The following is a 21058-nucleotide window of genomic DNA, read 5'->3' as shown; positions in this document are numbered from 1 at the left end:
TAGTATAAAGAACACACCATTTGCATAAAATCTGAGTAATGAAAGTGTACCTTTTTATGCAATCAGAACAGTGGGATCTGCATTTCATCACAGTCCCTGTAACATCAGGCATCATAGCACTACTTTTAGAGGGCACATACACTGCTACACGGATATAGATATTGCAACGATATTGTAGGATTGGCTATTGGTGCTTTCACAAAATATTTAAACAATGAGATTTTTGATAAATAATCATCAGCAATGTGGATTTAATGACTAAGTGGGTAAAGGCAAATGATAAAACAGCTAGAACAGTCTGGTTAAGTACAGAAAATGACATCCCTTTACTGTAATGCAGCATTTAAAACCAGGAAAAACAACACATGCCATATTACGATATCCAAAATCTAAGACGATATCTAGTCTCATATCACAATATCGATATAATATTGATATATTACCCAGCCCTACCCAATACTGACATTACATTATTTATTCTCTGTGCCTGCATAAATTGATGTTTAAGAGAATGACCGTTACTAGTCGTCTCAGATCCCAGATCAGGTTATACACCTCTCTGAGATGGATTTCAAGCTAAAATATGCCTGATTTGCAGAAGAATTTTCCTGACAGCAGAGAAAATCCTTCCCTTGCAAAGCAAAAGTCTGGCCTGTGGGCTGAGACCAACCTAACAAGGCACGGAAGTGGTTTTCCCTTCTTGGTTTGGTTTGTTCAAGCTGTTTTTACTCCTTTGGTAGCTCCGCATCAGCAAAGTGGCTTGTCTGCATGTGTGGATAGTGCAGAATTTCTGCTGCCTCTTTTTGCCAGGTGTACGCATTGCTACATTTTCATCCTTTGCTGTAGAAACTACATAATTTCCCTGGAAAAACATATCAAGATAACAATTAATAGCAGTATCAGAGCGTGTGTATCCTTTACCTCAAAGAGGAAGTTAAAAAAAATCCCAAACTTGGCCATTTAAACCCATAACTCTTTTGTTATCTCATGATCGCATGGCATGTGCAGAGTATCTATAGGCCATTTGTCATCTGAATACCTCCCATGGTGCTCAATTCCTTTGATAGGTTCATACATGACATTTAGATGATCTCTTCACCCTTTAAGCCAGTGTCAGCAGGTCAGCCTTTGAAAAAGAGCTGATGCCAATTATCTAAAGTTGGGGTTGTTAAACTATGTGTCCAAACCAAAGATGGAATGTGGGTCTGTTTTCTTAGGCCCCCTGCATGATAAAAGAGGTTAAATTCTTCCTTGAACTCTGATCCCACAAGTAAACTATGAATTTGTATTTGTTTTTTTTCCCCCTTTCCTCTTAATGATAGATCTACAGCACATACTTCTTTCAGCTACTCTGTCTGGCTAGAGATCTCTCTGCCTGCCACAGTAGGAGGCACAGTATGTTGGGCAGGTCAAATATGTTTCTGTGGGTCTGAATAACACATTCCCCAGCCGGTCCTCTATATGAAAGGCAGAAAATAACCGAAACATCTCAATGACCTCGTTGCTTATGCCTCATTCATGTCACGTTCATCTCTCGTCTGTAGGGGAAAGCGATCACTGCTCTTGTCTTCTTGAATGTGGTGTACCAGTAGCAGACTTGTGGAGTTGTGTCTGCCTTAGTCAGCAACTTGCCTAAGAACACAGTAATTAAAATACACACACACACACACACACACACACACACACACACACGCACATACGGCTCATTCTTAGTCTTGAGTCAAGTTTCAACTCTTGTACTGGAAGTCTCAAGTAATTCGAGACACGTGCAAGTCAGTTGTTAACTTTTGTAACAGCGAGTCTCAAATCATGTATCACTTTTGTCTTGAGAGTTGACTTGAGACTCGCTAATGCCAAAGATACTCTATAGCAAAGATGACGCATTACAAGCTCCGCCAATGGCTAGAAATGGTATACACTTCTTGTCTGCATGATCACATACATGATCGCCTCCCCCCCATACCCTTGAGTCCTTTTGCTAACATTAGATATTTATACAGCTAACAGCCATATTTAGCATTACGAAAATTAGTTAGCGAGGGCGTTCGTGAACATTAGTTGCCAGAGTGTGTTTCTGAGACAGAGAAAGGTCTCGAACAAAGTTAAATTATCATGATTTGTCCATCTGAGATGAGAGATCTCAGATACAGGAAACCAACCCTCAGTGCGCCGTCTCCTTTCTGAACTGTCTCTGCTCCTACAAAACCTGGCAATGACTCCAAGTCAAGTCTTAAGTCCTGTAAAAGCAAGTTTCAAGTCGTCTCAACTTAGTCGAGACAAGTCCAAGTCAAGTCTCATATTTGTAATGGCAGGTATCATGTCCAGTCAGTTTTGTGAAAGGCAAAGTCCTTTCAATGCATGGGCCTGATGATTAAATATTCAAAGTGTGTGCTAGCCATTGTCCGATTTAGATTTTTTTTATATTTCTTGGATTTTTACAAGGTCAAACAAACTCCCTCTAAGTCTCAAGTCAAGTCTTTGGGGAGTCAAGTATCAGAGCAGTCAAGTCCAAGACAATATAAGTCCCCAATTTTGTGACTTAAGTCTGACTAGAGTCCATGGCTTGATTGATAACATTGATAACATTCAGCCACTAGATGTCACATTCTCCCTCCCTGGTTCCATTGCATTTACTTCACTACAAGCCATTGCCAGGCACTCACTGTCAATCTCAGCTATTTATCCTTTTTTTTCCCCACTAACTGACGACCCCAAATTTGTAATCATAATACATTTTTTCAGGAAAAGCTATAATTTTATTAGGAACCTTTCTAACAGCTCTGTGGATGTAATTTTTTTTTTTTTTAATTATTAGTCTAAATAAAAATGTTATCAATAAGACCTTTAAGTCTATGGCTTTGGTGTTATGTAAAGGTTTTAGCTACTCAAAATCCCTCTATGTAGCCAAACTGGGGCGGATAAACAGGAGGAATTCATGTGTGGTGAGTCCAGTGATTAAGAGGTGAATGCTGAGAACAGCTTTCTGTATGTGAGGTGTGTAACAAAGACCCTCTCTGTGTTCCCATCTCTATCTGTCACTTCTCTCATCTAATTCCCTCACTCTCTCCGGGAAACAAAAGTTGTTTGATACCCTTGGTCACTGCTGGCTCTGAGATTTGCCATAAAGTCTGCCCTGCCTCAGCCGTGGCTCCAAGGCAGCAGCTTTCCTACCCCTCCATCCCTCCTCCCTTCCCCAAACAAGCCCTTTTCTCGGCTGCACCCATGAGCTGCCCTGCATACAGAGTGGGCAGTGTTGAGTCAGTGCTTCTCTCCCCTGACCCCTGAGAGCTTTGGAAAACCGTCAAGAAAGCTTTCTGTTTGGGGAGTGACGAGGGGAGGAGAGGAAGAAAGAGACAGAGGGAGAGAGGAGGAGGAGGAGAAGAACTGTAGGCGTCGAGGCAGGGTTGACTTTCAAATCTCTTTAGTTTTCCTGAGCTGTCCAGACAGTGTGTCCTGTCGGCTGCTAACACCTAACACTTGCCAACACCTTAGAGATTTGGAATGTCTCCTCTCATTCTTCATCTATTTAATCTCGTTTTTAATAGTCTCCCTCGCGTAGTACTATACTGCTCTCCTGCACAAAATGTGGTGAGAAATGGTCAGATGTCGTCAAGACCGTAATAGTCTACAGCCATGCTAGAGGAGCCATGTGGAGGCTGTAAAAAGCCACAAGAACAGGAGCTAGACGAACACACATTATTTTGAAGATCTGACTTCCTCGCCTGTTCATAGCAGCCAACTATAGTCTGTGCTTGAAGTTATATTAATTAATGAATCCCCAGGCAAATCAGCTTTTTATTTAGCTCGCTGACAGCATTTACAGTCTGGCTCTTTGATATTCTAGTAAGCTACACTCTCAACACATTGTTAGGAAGTGTATGAATATGACTTCCTGTGGTTTTTGTCTTTATTTTTGTCACGCACCTGAGTCAGTGAGTAGGTTGCCATCGGCGATGGGATGGTTGGAGAGAGTACAGAGGTGGTTCTCTTTTAGAAGTGGAGTGGTGGTTATTGTGTAAAACGTGTGAGATCTGAGGTCTTCAGAGGAAGTTACCACACATCCATCCACTCAGCAGTCTACACCTCTCTGCACACTCTATTTCTTCTTAGTCTTTCCCTTCATGTATCTTTATTTTCTGTTGTCTTGATTCACAAGACGAGCAGTAACACATGGGAATACATATAATCAGACATTGAGATGATCACACACACTCTCTGCGTGCCTGCATCTATTATTCATCAATATGTCATCCACTCACAAACAAAACAAACATTTGTGGTTTTGAGCTGTATGGGTCACGGAAGCACGAAGGCATTTTTAGTAACATGGGTGAACGGGTAGGGTATAGAGCTGTAGGGGGGTTGACTGCTCAGCAGCGATCTTCTGTGAGATAGATTCATGTTTCAGCAAGTCTGCTTTAAAATATTCTCTGAACAAATACCATAACCCCTTGATCCGGGTGATACAGGAACTTCTCAAAACATGTCCCTTTTTGTGTTCAGGATCTTGTTACAGCCTTGACTTCCTGCCCAGTTTATATGTTTTCATTAGAAATGTCTTCAGCAGCTAAAATGAGGAGAAAAATAGATGCCGGCTCTGAAATTTCCTGCGAGTTAGAAGAGTGTTTTAAGAGGCCCATTTGTAACCATTTCTTGTTATTGTTATGGCGACCCGTCTCGTCTGTGCCTGTGGTTATTTGGGCCTGGAGATAAGAGCAGGGGAATAGCATTCAAGCTGTCATGCATTTAATTTGCTTTCCCAAAATCATTTATTCATGACTTGGAAAGGCCAGCTATTCACCTACCTCCTCACCCACCTCATTGTGCTGTCAGTGTTATTGATGACACGACTATATTGTGTCTGCATGCTAATTCACTAACCATGTGTTGTAAAAAGTACGGTGTCCTTATTGTCCCTCAGTGGATTCTTAACTTTTTAATGGTGCTCTTAAGAGCACGAGCTGAAAAAAACTTTTTTTTATAATATTGTTTTTATGTATATAAACAAATACATGCTAATTATAAAGAATATAATATATTATAAAATTTTGCTGCAGTGGAATGCTGGTAGCAACACTGATATCTGATTATAAGTTTGACTTTTCTGAGTTTTAATCTCTTTATTCCTTATGTGTAGAAACAGAAAAATAAACTGTCATCAGACATGGGCAGTTAGAGTTAGTACATTTTTTTTTAAAGAGGACCTATTATGCTTTTGTGCTTTTTCACTTTTCTTTAGTGTGTTATACATTTTTGTTTGTGCATGTAAAAGTCTATAAAGTTACAAAGGCCAAAGTCCACACCAAAGTGAGTTACTCTCCCTCACAGAAACACTGCTCCTGAACTGCCTGAACTTTTGTAACGGGGTGATGTCACCAAGTAACATATTTGCATAATACCTACTTTAGGTTGGTTTGTGGCTAATTTGGTATGCCCTCAAACAAAGCTAGTTAAAGCAGAGCTGGAGCGGAGTCCAAAGAGTTTGGTTCGGCTGACCAATCATAACAGTGGGCCAGCTGTCCAATCAGAGCAGACTGGGCTTTTCGAGAGGGGGAGCAGGAGCTCAAACAGATCCATATGAGAAAAGTAAAGTGTTTTTTAAGCATTAAAGCATGGAAATATGTTCTAGTAGAAACTTAAAATACAAGGATCCACCCGAAAATTAGCATAATAGGTCCTCTTTAAATCTAATTTTCCCAGCCGCCCACTTCCTGCGTTCCCATGGCCCCATAACACCGTTTCCCCACCTTACCAACACCTGGCTTTTCTGAGTTCTAAGTCTGTTTTTCCTACTTTGTTACAGGGAAGATCCTGTTTAGGAGGAGCCATATCAGAGATGTGGCCATGAAAAGACTAAGGCCCATCAACGAATACTGCAGGGTGAGTATATTGACCAAATCTTCACTTTAACCTTGAAATCTCCTGTGGTCGTATATGTGGTAGTTCATGAAAGCTCCACTGACCAGTGAGCGTTTACATCTTCAGCACAAAATCAAGGTAGGAAGCACAGTGGTCAGGGGAAAAGAAAAACAACTATCCCACCCACGTAGTGTCAACCTAGTCATGAACAGGAAAATGGAAAATTTCATGCCCTCTGTGTATATATGAGCAACACCAGTCACAGTTTCTCTCAGCACATTCAGGATTCCACTAAGCGACCCGACCATCTGATTTCAGTCGAGCTTATTTATGCTTGAATGCACATCTTGGATTACAAATTTGGTACATTGGAGTTACAAAATCAGAAACCCTTACCTTCATCTGTCAGATATTCAAATACATGGTGATATTCATTAAAGTTAAGCTCATAGCCACACTGCAAGATTTGAATAAGAACCCGATTTATGGGATTACATTGTCCCGAGAACAGCTGTATGAATAATGCCATTGCCCTTGCCTTGAAAATTGGCTCTTCGCGATGCGCGCCATGCTAAACTCCCTGGAGCAAACCTTTGTGACAGCAGGCATCCACCCTGCTGAGGTGTCCTAAACGCTCCCCAGGTGCTCTGTATAGCTGACTCTGACCTCTCTGCTAAAGGAGACAAACTAGAGGGGAATTTCTCCCAAGGGATCGATAATGTATGGGCCAAAAATCTGTTGTGAATGCGAATAAAATGTCCTTGTAGCTCCCGGATGTACAGTAAACCCTCTGGACAAGATATTTATGAATGCACTTTATATGTTTACGCTGTTAAGTTGCTGTCAGTGACAGAAGAAAGACATGAAGAAGTGTTTTGTAATGTGTTAGTGGTGTCTGTTTTACCATTTGAAATATTGCAGCTCTTTCCACCAGTTAAAACAGAGATAATGTAAAACCTGTGCATTATACAGCCCATTACATGGCTTTTTACCAAAGAGATTAATCACTTAATGCCTCAAGAGAGAAAAAAAAATGCATCTGCACATTCTCAGACTCCACTGTAGCAGAACTGCAACCATAAAACTGCCAATAGCGAGCTACTAATTGCTACAAACTGACAGAAATGTAACCACAGCAACATGATGAATAAACTATGATTGATGTTCAGCTTCTTAGCAACAAGACACAGTTGCGTGCCCCTTGAAATAAATTCAAAGCAATCGTTTTAAAATGTCTTTTTTTTCTAAATTATGTTTATCTGCAGTAACCAAGGAGTGACTCCTTGAGTGTTTTGCAACCATGGGGTTGTTGCTTTTTATGATCAGACGTCTCCAAGCGGATATCTTGGCTACAAACTCACATTATTTTGGTGTGAAACAGTTGAACTGAAGCCTGCACTACGAAGCAGGATTTGGGGTTAGCGAGGTAACTTCAGGTTTATCCCTGGGTTTTCAGTTCTACGACGATTGTTCACTTCTTACAGGGGTAGATCGCCACGGTAACTTATGCTGAACACATAACCTGCTCAGGAGCAAGTTATATTCAGATCAACTTGTATAAAAGCACCGCCTACTGACAAATCAAAGCTTGATGCGCAGATCGTAAGGTAATATTCAACAAATACAACGAAGTTAAAGTCATAATCCAGGCTAAAAGCAACACAGTTTAAACTGAGAAAATGCAGGAAAGACAGCTGACTGGATGCTGTGGGTGTTTACCGCTTTGAACTATGTTTTTATAGTTATTTTTTTACTTGCTCTCAAGTCCGTTTCACACCGCCAGAGCTGAAAGAAGGCTGAAATAGTCATACATTTATCCATTCTATTCTGAAAGCTATTTATATTTCACTGCCCCATCTATACGAATATATATCTGACTTTTGGATATTCCGTTAAATTAATAAATCTGTTAATTTCCGCATTCACACATCACCATTTTTATCTTTCGCCAGCTGTCCTTCCTGTATTTGTCAGCCTCACTGTGTTCCTTTTAGCCTGGATTATGTGTTTAACTTCTTCGTATTTGTCTAATATTATAGTTTGCTCTTTGCTCTGCTGACAGTAGACTTGTCCATGTTTGTGATCGGTCATATGCTGCAAACACCGCCCCTTTCATGTGAACGCGCTCACAGCCATATTGAGAAACCCTGGGTTGATTTACCGAGTTGATAACCACCGTCGTAGGACCGCTTAACGGGATCGTGTTTGTTAGGGTTAGTGAAACCAGATAACGAGAAGATACCCTGGGTATGTTGAACTCGCTTCGTATCAAAGGCCTCCGTTGTTGTAATCTCATGTTGTGGTGGGAACTACCAGCAGAGAGTTGTGCCAAAGGCAAAGAGCTTGCTGGTGCTCTGCTTGCATGTAAGCACATCCACAGCCCATAGGTGGTGTGTTGTTACCTTGGGGCCTCTAAACCATACACACACCTCCTTCTGTCTCTCTCAGAGAGAGGAAATTTGAGGGTGTTTTTACAAGTTAGTCGTGACTTAGCCCTTACTCATGCCTTCTTGAGTGTGTTATTTTATCATGGGATCACTTCTCTTCTCCATAAAGAGCCTCATAAAACCACCAGTTTACAAATTAGTTTGTGATATGGTGCAGATTGTCACTTCGGAATAAAAATAACAAATCACAAGGCCTCAGAGTGAAGAGAAAAGGTTTTTATGTATGATAAACAGTGTTGAGGACCAGAGGGGCTGGTGTATATACGGTCGTCTGGGGTTAAAGGAATGTACAGCTGGTGTAGGCAACATCTTTAAACACTTATGCGAAAATAAGAGTTTGGGGGAGGAATGGGTAGAGTTGTTGGTTCGTGTCTATGGGTGTGGATGTTTATGGGAATAGCTGAGCAACTCTTACAGCAGCGGTGTTGCTGTTGTCGAAGTTCTTATTGTGGAAATGTCTGAAAAGTTCTGTGTTTACCTGTTGTGTAGTTGAATGGTTTTTGATTGACATCCATGTTTTGTCAAAAATTATTTAGGGTTTAAGGCTGAGTGATGTTGACACAAATGTGAATCGCTGAAACAAATCCAAACTTGACTGTAAGCACAAAAAAATGGCATTTTCATCCACCCCCACACGCACCCAGGTTGACAAGGTGAAACTTCATGTTTTTCTTGAGGGGGGAGAGCTGAGTCAGCCCTTCTGTTATACAGCTGAGGCTTTAACCTGACTCATATGGAATTTCCCTGGTTGTAAAGTCTTGTGTTTTTTTGACTCGGGAAACACAGTCGGAGAGAAGAAAGAAGGAAAGAAAAAAACAACAACATGGAATCAGGGACTGTTTGCATAAACCAAGAGTAAGACTGCTGAGCTAGGATGACTAGAAAGGTCACGCAGCTTAATGAAATGCATCACATCAAAAAGTATTTTAAGCAATAAAGCAATTTCCGCTCAACCTTCATTTGTCAGCATTCAAAAGATATGAAAAAAGAGTGTTTTGTAAGTAAAAGCATCAATATTTTTGCATAAATAATACCTCAAAATGTCCTTTTTATTTAATTTTTTTTAACGCAAATGCTCCAAACATTGAATATGTGTGAAATATATTCACTGACAGACAGTTTTCAGTGGATGATTTGAGATGTTACAGATGCAAAATATAACCTTGTAAACCTCCTTTGTTGTCTGTGTTTGACGAGGAAGACTGAGGATCCTATTGTCTGCATGTATCTACATAGATTGTAATGATGTAATGATGTTAGTCCCCATAGTAGCCATTTCATTTTTTAACTTTTTTTGTATTCAGATTGTATACATATGGTGGTGTGTTCTTTATACTATGACAGTTTTCCTAAAATTAGATTTAAAAATCGCAATATATGGCCTTGCTTAAGGTATCGCAGTGTATTGAATCATTACCCCTGTATCATGATACGCAACGTATCGCCAGATTCTTGCCAACACACAGCCCTGCAATGCACTGTACCTTATCAGAGTGCACAAGTAGATCTCTCATTTCCATTACCTATTTTTCCTTGGAGAAAGCACACATGCGCACACACAGGGAGGCACACACAATTACCTTAATGCTGCCTGCTGTAAAGAACACCCATAAAGTCCATTTGCTGTAATGTACCCTGTGCCTCCCTCCCGTCTCCTCCCTGGGGAGAATTGTAATGAGTGGACGGGCCACAGGCTGACACGAGGAGAGGGATAAATCCAAGGAGAGGATAGCCGGTCCAGGTTGCACTCTGACCTCAGGCACAGTGGAGCGTTGTGGGCTGCAGGACTAGAGATTGGAGGTTAAGGGGGGGGCTCTGGAGGTCATCCATAACATCTCTTAAATCAGCTCCTTAGCTTCAGAGTCTCAAGATGTAAGATATGCATGAAGCTACTGTAAAAAGGAGGTCATGTATGAATCAACAAACGCAAGCACGCTCCATATGACTTTGCGGCTAATGGAAAACACTAGTTATACTTTGTCCATGGCAGTAGTCCCACTCCTTTCCTTCAACATGAGCTGTTGGCTTGGACGTATGGTCGTAAGTATGACAAGGCAAATGTGGCACATGGGGCAAGGGCACCTTGGTTGGGTCTTTGGCTTTCATTCCATATCTGTCAGCCCTGACGTTATATCCACAGAGTGCGAGAGGTAGACAGAGACTCTGCTCCCCTGAAAGGACAGAACTGAAACACTTAGGAGTATTAAAATCAGAGGTATAGGCCAGCAGAGGAAGCTTGATGGATAGCATCAAGCTTTGCCTGCCAGCAAAAAGAGAAGGAGTGGCTTAGCTCCCTGCTGTAGGAGAGATAGTCACCACGGGGTCGTTGGCGGCAGTTATTCTGTCTTCTGGTTGTTTGAGGCATCAAGCTGTTGAGGTGATTATCTGTTTCACTGCTACCCTTTAGTGGTTTGGTTGAAAGAGTAGGAGAAGCAGATAAAACCCAGACTCAGGAGAGAACAAAAACAGAGAGAGCTAAAAAAAAGAGACTGTGCGATAACCAGACCAGACGTGCGTGCAAGGGAGAGATCACAATAAAGAGAAAACTGAATGTGGCTGTTTGTCTTTCATCTCCTGCCTTGTTGTCAGGGCTCATGTCTCTGCTGCTGGTGATCCTCCACAGAGGCATACATGTAAGATGAGGGAGGAAGTTAGGTGAGACGGATCAATGAACTGAGAACCAGAGCAGAACCAGCTGGTTTGACTGAAAAACACTGCAAAAAGACAATGGAAATCCCTAGTTTTACTTATTATTGGTGCGCTTTTATTCTGAAATTGTTTAACTTTTTTGCTCTTCATCTTGAAATTAGGTCTGGCAGTTGATACAAATATTTAATCGCGATTAATCACACATTTGTTTATCTGTTCAAAATGTACCTATAAGGGAGATTTGTTAAGTATTTAATACTCTTATCAACATGGGAGTGGGCAAATATGCTGCTTTATGTAAATGTATGTATATATTTATTATTGGAAATCAATTAACAACACAAAACAATGACAAATATTGTCCAGAAACCCTCACAGGCACTGCACTTAGCATAAGAAAAGCTAAAATCATAACATGGCAAACTCAAGCCTAACAGGCAACAACAGCTGTCAGTGTGTCAGTGTGCTGACTTGACTATGACTTGCCCAAAACTGCATGTGATTATCATAAAGTGGGCATGTCTGTAAAGGGGAGACTTTTGGGTACCCATGCAACCCATTTTCATTCACATATCATGAGGTCAGAGGTCAAGGGATCCCTTTGAAAATGGCCATGCCAATTTTTCCTCACCAAAATTTAGTGTAAGTTTGAAGCGTTATTTAGCCTCCTCAACGACAATCTAGTATGTGCTTATGTCATCGAATAGTGCAATTGCGCAATATGTTAATCATTATTGCGGCTTATGTAAAATAGACCACACCCACAAGAATGTGGGAATCGCAAAAAAAAACGTTTGGCATAATAGCGCTGATCTTTGGGAATTGGACTCATTTGCATAGAAAGGGTCCAATTTTGCGCGAAATGTATGCATATTACCTCATTTAAATACATGCAAATAGCACAGCTTGGCATCGCAGTTATGGGTGCATTTCACCCTTTGCGAGTGCTTTGAGAATTTCACTGTTTCTTTTTGTCTCATTTGTGCCCGTTTAGCAGCCGCAAAAGCAATCCTTTTTCTGCCCTGTGTGTAATAATTGCTTGCTCTGTGACTTCATAGAGGCCAGACACCGAATGAACACTATGTTTAACCTCTGGTTGACTTCTGTAAGTGCTGAAATGATTGTACTTGTCAGTTGATGTGATTACCGAAGTTTCCTGCTATCTTTTGTGCCTGCAGGCTCTCATTCAGCTGCCAGTCTACATCTCCCAGTGCGAGGAGGTCAGAGTGTTTTTTGAGACCAGACCCGAAGACCTCAACCCACCAAAGGAGTGAGTACCACACATGGGCACACACATAGACAACACACAACCCTCAGACTCCCATACAATGGAAAACACCAGTCATTGTTCCCCTGACTGATGTCATGTCATGTCACGTCCTGCCAACATTTACCCCGAGCCTGCCAGTAATGAGCATTCATTACACCCTCTAATGGATATGATTTCATACTGTTGCACTACTTCCTGTCGTATTCCTCAAGCAGAAACACACTTAATAGGTCCTTTTTAAATGCCGAGTTAGCATTTAAGCATGTCGCTGCAGCTCCGTTCAGCCACCAGGCTCCAGACAGCTGAGGCTGCACAATCGCTCTGAAGGCGTCGGTGTGTAGACCTGCTCTGTTGTCTCTTGAAAATCTCACTCAACACATTAGCGTCATATCCAGCACTGACAGTTACTATGTGCCAAAACTAAGACATCAGTGGGCAATGAATGCCAGCGGCCAACACACACACACACACAAGCACGTGTTGACACGCGCATAACTTCACACGCGGGGCTCTGTTACAAATGTGTTGTTAGTAAGGTTACTGGCACCTTCGGGGCAGCGGAGGTTACGGGTGGCTGGTTTCATAGAGACCATAATGTGGGGCTCACATTTTGACCCTGGAGATGGTTTTTACACCAACAGCTGTCAGCTGGGTTATTAGTTTTAACCTCTCTGTCATCACGTACTGATGTGTGGCACCGGGCGTTGAGAAGTTGCCTCATTTGGCAGGAAATTGAGTTGATAAGTCCTGTGATATATACTGGGAGTGCATGTAAAGGCCAGCAGTAAGATAGCGCGTAAAGAGAGTGGGGTTTTCAATTTACAAGACTTGATTGCAAAATCTGGGTCTTTGGAGTGAGACTCTATCCCTGTGTCCCAATCCCTTACTACAAACTCATTACTATAATGCTATACTGCACGGATAATTTGAACTTAACATATTGTGCACTAATATCAGGTTACTATAGGAGAAATGAACTTCATAATTGTTGTACTACTACTACGAGCAAAATGTTTTTTAAAGTATTACTTCATTTATTGTTTTTTGAGATGTCACTTGAGCTGTAATGTTAAGTATCCACTTAATGTTGTTTGCATTGTGGACCAATAGTGAACAATACCACATTCAAAAATCTAGCTACTTCAGTAAGCATATGAAGTTAGTTACATTTATGTCATTATCGTGCAATCAAACAGAGTAGGCTGTTTAATTGCAAGTAAAATAAATGTGTGATTAAAAATGTAATGTGAATCAAAAACTTTTGTTTGCGAATCCAAAAGTTTGCTTGCTGTTGAGCGGAGTATCGTGGGCGCGACCTTGGGATTTGTAAACCAAACTTTTGGATTTGTAAACAAAACTTTTGGATTTATAAACAAAACTTTTGGATTTATAAACAAAACTTTTGGATTTGCAAACTAAACATTTGGATTTGCAAACAAAACTTTTGGATTTGCAAACTAAATGTCTGGATTTGCAAACAAAACGTCTGGATTTGCCAACAGAACTTTTGGATTTGTCAACGAAACTTTTGGATTTGCAAACAAAAGATTTTGATTCACATTTATACATTTGTAATCATGAATTTATTTTACTTGCAATAAACCATTTTTTCGGTTTGATTGCATAATGAAGACACAAAAGTAACTCCATATTAGGCATGCTGCCGTGTATTCATTTGTCAGCATAGATACACTACATATACTCAAAAACATGTACCCCCTCTTTAGTTATATTAACATTAAAGCAAGGCACTTTCTCTGGCACGGCTTGGTTCAGGCAGCCACAGTCTTGTACCTGCCTAGTGCAGTTGTACGTGTGTCTTTTTCATATACCAATTGTCCCCCACAGCCACCTTGACATTTAAACAAAATGTTACTCCACTTTTGGATCTGCTTTTTTTTATACTGTAGCGCCTAGTGGATTTGACCCAAACGCCACTGTGTGCAGAATTTTTGTGATTATAGTATCCTAAAAAAATGTTTTTGTCGTCTCGTTTTTGTTGGTACAAAAGTGAGACAATCCCTGTGCCAATCGGTGAAGTGTGTGTTCATTTCAGCCCTCCGTTCACTGTGTACCTGTAGATCAGCGTGTCTTCTGTCTGCCACAGTGTTTTGATACTACAGCGAGATTTTACAAATTGCACACATTCTGGCTTTGCATTTTATTTTGAAACTTTAGTCCTAACATTATGTAATGTATAATTATTAAAACATCTTGTGGAAAGCAGCACAATATTCCCATTCATATTCTTGGTAATTAGGTAATGTCTATCAGGGGTGACTGAGTGAGCAGCTGGGGGTTCTCGCTCAAGGACAATTAACGGGGACACATTGCTGTTATGGGGATTGAATATGAGACGGGTGCTTGCACCAGCCTGCCATATTGTCATCTATAATGTGGATGGATCGCATGTCACTTTGAAGTGTGCTGTGTGTGTTGCAGTCATGTGGTTTACTGAGTTTGCTGTATTGCTCAGGGCTGCGATGATGTCATCACAATCGTGTGACTGTGTCACTCGACAGAGATGCTTCTCTCATCCCAACATTATTACTAGTGTGACAACCATAATCCTCTTTAACTCTCCCATAAAAAGAAACATCTTCATATCTGTGTATGATATGAAAGTACTTTCTTCACTTGAGTATTTTTGAGAAAGACTTTAGACTCTACCCATGTTATTAGTTTATTTGTAGAAATGCTTGCATTTGACCACTCCTATGACAGATGTAAAATCAATGTAAGACCAGACTACATGTTTTTGCACTGTAAATTATTACATTATACAGTTGTACTTTACTTACGCACAATCCTAATGTTTTTGCACTTTACTGGCGTATTTAAATTTTATGCTACCTCACACTTTTACTATATTTAAAGGTGCTATTGATAACACTGATAACATTCAGCCACTGTATGTCACATTCTCCCTCCCAGTTCCATTGCATTTACTTCACAACAAGTCGTTGCCAGGCACTTACCGTCAATCTCATCCATTTATCCGTTTTTTTTCCACACTAACTGACGAACCAGAGATACAATGTGGTACCAATGATGTTTTACTATTGGCTTATAAGCCTTGTTAGAAGTGGGAACCAAACGTCAGATATCTTCTACAGAGATAAAAAAAACCAAAAAAAAAAACCTTCATTTTGGACCCGCCAAACTTTTTAAAATGATTAATTCACAATCATAATAATTCTTTTCAGGAAATGACATATTTTTTATTCCACGCTCTGTGTGTATATATTGTTTTAAATATTTGGATTGTTATACAATGAATATAAAGCAGGTGGCGGTTGCCAAGGACACCTACCTCCTCACTCCTCCTACACAACCCTAAGCATGTGTTGGGAGAGGTAGGAAAAAGGGGGGAGCATTTGCTCGAGGCGGAGGAATATAGGAGAGACCTTGGTTTGTCTTTATTGAAATTGGATTACTGCTTTCTGCTAGTGCAGCCTGTTGTTTGGCTGACTGACAACAGGGCTGGTGTACAGACACAGCAGCCGCTGTGGGAGAAGATTTATCACGGCCTATAAATCTACTGCACTGAGAGGGACATCTGAGACGTTCTCCTTAAGAGCAGCAAAGTAAGAGGAGAGGAAAAGGCGTATTTAAATTTAAAGAAGACGTAGAGGTTTCAGAGAAGCAGAATAAAAGGGAAGAGAGGAAGTGTTGTAACAAGGAAGGGGCAAGGAAAGGAAAAAGGGAAAGTAGGGAAGATCATAGGGGAAGGAAATAGAATTAGACGGTGGATCCAGATGGAAAGAATGAAGAGGAGGTCATATACAACAAGGACAGAAGGAGATGACGCAAGGAGGGGTAGCGGGAGAGGGATTATGAGAGGAGGGATTTCATTTACCATTCAAATCAATATGGTATCCTTGTGGTACCCATCTGTTTATTGTAAGGTTTGGCTCCAGGTGTAGAAACTTGAAAATATGTCTGCAAGAATCAGATCCCAGAGTGAATGTCCACATGATCTCCTGCAGTAGAAAGTTTGAGATATGTCACCTCGCTTCTGTAGGAGTGAACCTGTAAAGTGTGTTCTCACAATTCCCCTGTAGTTATTTGTTCTGTCATTCATCATGTGGCCGCCATATGACTCAGCCATGGTTGTCTGATGTGACTGTTCCCATGAAAGATTAAATTGAAGTTGGCCCCATGTTTGTTTGTTTTTTTATGCCTCCGTGCCGGCGAGAGCCGTGGCTGGAGGCATTCTGTTTTGGGCTGTTTTTGTCAGTCCATTCTTGTGAACGCGATATCTCAAGAACGCCTTTAGCGAATTTCTTCAAATTTGGCACTAACTTGGATTCAGGGATGAACACATTCGAGTTTGGTTCTCAAAGGTCAAGGTAACTGTGACCTCACAAAACATGTTTTTGGCCAGAATTCATATCCTAATTATGACAATTTTACACAAGACAAAGACATTTTGGACAGACATGGCTGTAAACTGCAACTTGACTGTTTGGCGGAGGCATACAACCCCGAGGCAGTGATTCTGGTTCCTTTCTTTTTTACGTAACCAGCCTCAAAGTAACATGAAAACTTCTGAGTGTGAGATTTGATTTTATACTCTAAACTAGTTACAGTAAATAATCACATTAGGCCAATAATCCAGGTCAGTGGTTGCGTCCGGTGCATTACAGTACTTGACCCTGGTTTCACCTCTGTTCAGAACGAGCAAACAAAGAATACACATACTGTACACACACATTCCTGCTCTATAATCATCCAGATCATCGGTACTGCTTTGGTCGGCCCTACCGGGGATTTCTTTTTATAGTACGTTAATGGGTGCGCTTATGGGTATAGATTTATTGAGACTTAAAGCCTCTGCAATTAACAGCTCTGCCGATCGAACAATGCTTTATGTGGCTGAGAGCATTCATGTTGATGCAGGGAAAAGGAACAAGCAGTAGTTGCCAAGGAAAATGATCAAGGGAGATGAAGGAGTGAGTTAAGTAGACAGGGAAGATGTGAGATGGAAAAAGGAAGAAGGCGGAAGGCCATTAAGTAAAAGAGTAATATTTAGATAACAAAGAGGGAGACGGAGAAAGAGAAATACTAAGCATTAGCCACCACTGACTTTGCCGGGCATCTGGACATTGAATCAGCTCCCGATTGCTGCTGTGGAGTGATGGTCTATTTATCAGGCTAATGTCTAAACCAGACACAGCAGATTATTGAATTTAACATCAGACTAAATTTCAGAGATCTTCGATCTAGAGGCTTTTTATTCACATGGGCCTGCATCGGAGAGAGGCAGAGAGACGGATCCTTTTCTCATGTGTCGGTTGCATATTAACAGGTAACAATAATGTTGGCAATTATTGTTAATTATTAGCTAGAGTAATCAGTAGGTTAGGTTAGGTTATCTTTATTGTCCCACAAGGGGAAATTTGTTTTGCAGCCAGGGTTCACATAAAAACTGAATACAAAAGACATCTTTTCAGGTCTGAAAGGTGAAGCCAATGAGGAAGTGCCTTAAACTTACATTCTTTCTAATAGCCAGCAGGGGGCGACTCCTCTGGTTGCAAAAAGAAGTCTGATTGTACAGAAGTCTATGAGAAAATGAGCCTACTTCTCACTTGATTTATTACCTCAGTAAACGTGAGTTTATGATCTCAATCGCTAGTTTCAAGTCTTCTTCAATACAGCATGATGTTCATTTAGCAAATTATGGTCCCATTTAGAGTCAAATAGACCATAAAGCAGGGTATGCTTTAGGGCGTGGCTACCTTGTGATTGACAGGTCATTACCACAGCGTTGTCCGGTCTGGGAATTGTCTGTGTTTTCGTCTTACAACTTTAACCCTTTCACGGTGTGTTCTCAGTTTCAGTTAACTATAACCTTTTTGGTTGCTTGAAAACACCTTTTTCAGCGTTCGTTGTACTTAGCTCCACCTCCTCGTGTCACTTCTTGTTGCAAAAAAACGAGATGGCGACGGCCAAAATGCCAAACTCGAGGCTTCAAAATGGCATTCCACATACCAATGGGTGACGTCACGGTGACGAAGTCCACTTTTTATGTACAGTCTATGTTTTAGACACATTAAAATGGAGGAACGAGTCGTCAAACCAAGCAACAAAGTCATCCACCACCGGCCCATGATCCTGTACCCCCCCTTCAAGAAGGCTAACAATAACAGAATCATCAGCAAACTTTAAGATGTGTCTATTGTTATAGATGCTGCGACAATCATTAGTGGATTGGTGGATGAGTAGAGCTGTTTGGAGTGAACACCATTAACTCTCACACACTGAGACCCATCAGTTAGAAAGTCCATTATCCAACCAATCTGGTTATGATAAAATTACAGTGTAAGTGTTGTGCTGTGACGCCATGACAAATTCAAAAATCAAATATAACAATTCTCAAATCTGATAAAAAAATCAATTCAAAGTTGATTTAAAAACATAATTAGTACCAGCTATTGCCTGCAATAGTGACATAGGTGGTACTGGTAACAATATCAGTAGTATAATGACGTAAATGCATAAATACAACAACCAAACATCTTGGAAAACAAGTATAAACCATTACTTTCTTTACACTGGTCATTCCTGCAAAGTATGGATTAAAAAATAGTAAATCTCTGAAAGTAATATGAGTCTGATTCATTAATTATGGGCACTTTCTTATCTTTTTTTTCAAGTTTTAAGACATTTTGTGACGTCCCATGAGATGATGTGAATTATTATGCATACTGACAATAGTATTTCTAGGTCAGGAATATCTCCTTAGCTCTGCAAACTGATTTGATATTTCTTGGTAGTAATGTGATTATCCCCTCTCTTTAACAGGGAACCCATTGGAAAGAAGAAATCAGGTAAGACACATCTTTATTTGTCTATTTGAAATGAAAATGGGGGTTAGGTTGGCCTTGGCTATAGTGTGTTATTTTGTCTCTGTACAAATGAAAAATGGAGAGGAGAAATCAGGTACTTTGTAGTTTTACTGCTTTTATGAGACTCCACTTTTTAAGAATTATTTTCATTATAAATACAAGTATTCTGCAATTCATCTGTAGTATACAGTATAACATAACATTATCTCCATCTAGTGGTCACAGAGTTTTACACAGATAAATAAAAAAAAAATGATTCTGAATCTGCGAAGTAACTTACAGTACAAGTACCGTTCTCTCCACCACTGTTCACTGTTTATTTTTTATATTCTCTCTCTTCTCCCCATTCCTCTAATATCCCTACATTGCATCCATGTCACGTTTTCAGTTTTCTTCTCCATTCATTTTCCTTTCCATTAGGGATTGTGGACAGAGCGACTACTTTCCTAAAGCGAGGTAGTAAACACTTGGTCGTGCTGTGTGTGACCCAGCGAGTTGCTAGTGGCCTGTTCCCCCCCTCTCCTCCCCTGGCCTGGGCAGGTGGGATGTGGCTCTGTTGACGGCTTGGGGCTTGCATTGGTTCTGTAGAGGGACTATACTATATAGCTGGTGATCTTCAGACTCTGTGTGGCTCATTTCTTGATTGTAATTTAAGTTTGTTGAGTTGGGACACAGTAGAAAAGGCAGAAGATAATGGCATTTTAACTGAGCCCTGTAGGCAGAAGGGTTGTCACTGGTTGAGTTAGATGTAAATAATCGAAACCAAAGAGCCCTTTGTGTTTTAGGAAAGTAAATTAGTGATTCAAAAGTTAGAGGTGCTATTGATAACATTGATAACATTCAGCCACTAGATGTCACATTCTCCCTCCCCCGTTCCATTTCAATTACTTCACAACAAGTCGTTGCCAGACACTTACCGTCAATCTCAGCCATTTATCCATTTTTTCCCCACACTAACTGACGACCCAGAGATACCACTTGATACCAATGTTGTTTTACTATGGGCTCACAAGCCTTGTTATAAAGTGGGAACCAAATGTCAGCTATCTTCCACAGAGATAAACAAAACATTCATTTTGGACCTGACAAAATTTTTAAATGATTAATTCACATTCATAATATTTTTTTTCAGGAAAAGCCATACTTTTATTCGACACCGTCTAAAGGTTCTGGGGATGTATGATTATTTTTTAAAATATTTTTCTACATAAAAATGTTATCAATAAGACCTTTAACTTGTTTACTTGGGTTAGTTTATCAGTCCAGCTGATGTTCCAAGCTCAAACTCGCTTACCCATCTACTTTTTTACGTGCATTTGTGACTTCATTTTCGAGCTAACTGTGGTTATTTGCTTAAAATTAACCTGATATTCGTGTTCCTCCAGTTCTGCCTTTGAGAAATGTTTCAAATACTAATATTCAAATTTCTGATTGACAGAATTGAGAATCTATTGAAGACTAATTGAAGATAAATATGGCTCTTTAATTAAACCCATTTGCCTAGCTTGCTGCTGCTCACTGAAGGATGTGTATGGAAAGACAAACTGTGGTATTTTAATCTGTTTTAAGAACAATATAATTTGAATTTGACATCATCTGTACTTTACAGATTTTCACATTTTCTTTCTGCCTTAAAATGTGCCTAGTCAGCACCTTCAGTGACCTGCATGCTGAGGCAGATTTTAATGTCCCTTCACCATTCCTGCAGTTGATGCAACTTAAGGTTGTTAAAATTGCAACATGTTGATATGTATCAACCAAAAGGTATTTTGTTTTCAATTATTTTCCACATGTACTATTTAGGGTTTGTTAGACAAATCCAGAGAAATGAGCCATAGTGTCATAAATTGGTGCTACTGGTTGTATTATGAGCCCTAAAGTTAAAGCTGAAGTAGATTTTCCTCAGGATTCCTTGGTGCTAACATTGGTGGCGGTGTCTTTGTGGTGCTGGTTTGTTTCTGTGTGGAAGTCACCGCCATGTT

General features: G+C 40.4%; 1 protein-coding gene across 4 annotated transcripts in view; it reads left to right on the top strand.

Moving 5' to 3' along the window:
* sh3pxd2b (SH3 and PX domains 2B) overlaps nt 1-21058 on the top strand; it is a 47092-nt gene that overhangs the window by 18789 nt on the left and 7245 nt on the right. For 2 of the 4 annotated variants that reach the window (XM_037748472.1, XM_037748474.1), the window contains exons 4-7: nt 5804-5880; nt 12134-12225; nt 19033-19058; nt 19497-19532. In XM_037748472.1, coding sequence (XP_037604400.1) covers nt 5804-5880; nt 12134-12225; nt 19033-19058; nt 19497-19532 — 231 coding nt within the window. The remainder of the gene's footprint in view (nt 1-5803; nt 5881-12133; nt 12226-19032; nt 19059-19496; nt 19533-21058) is intronic. The other 2 variants (XM_037748473.1, XM_037748475.1) reach the window with 1 other exon arrangement.

The sequence above is a fragment of the Sebastes umbrosus genome, chromosome 17, assembly GCF_015220745.1.
Source record: "Sebastes umbrosus isolate fSebUmb1 chromosome 17, fSebUmb1.pri, whole genome shotgun sequence".
In the NCBI taxonomy this organism is placed as follows: Eukaryota; Metazoa; Chordata; class Actinopteri; order Perciformes; family Sebastidae; genus Sebastes; species Sebastes umbrosus.
The sequence above is the reverse complement of the archived record's forward strand: the minus strand, read 5'-3'. Positions and strand labels throughout refer to the sequence as shown.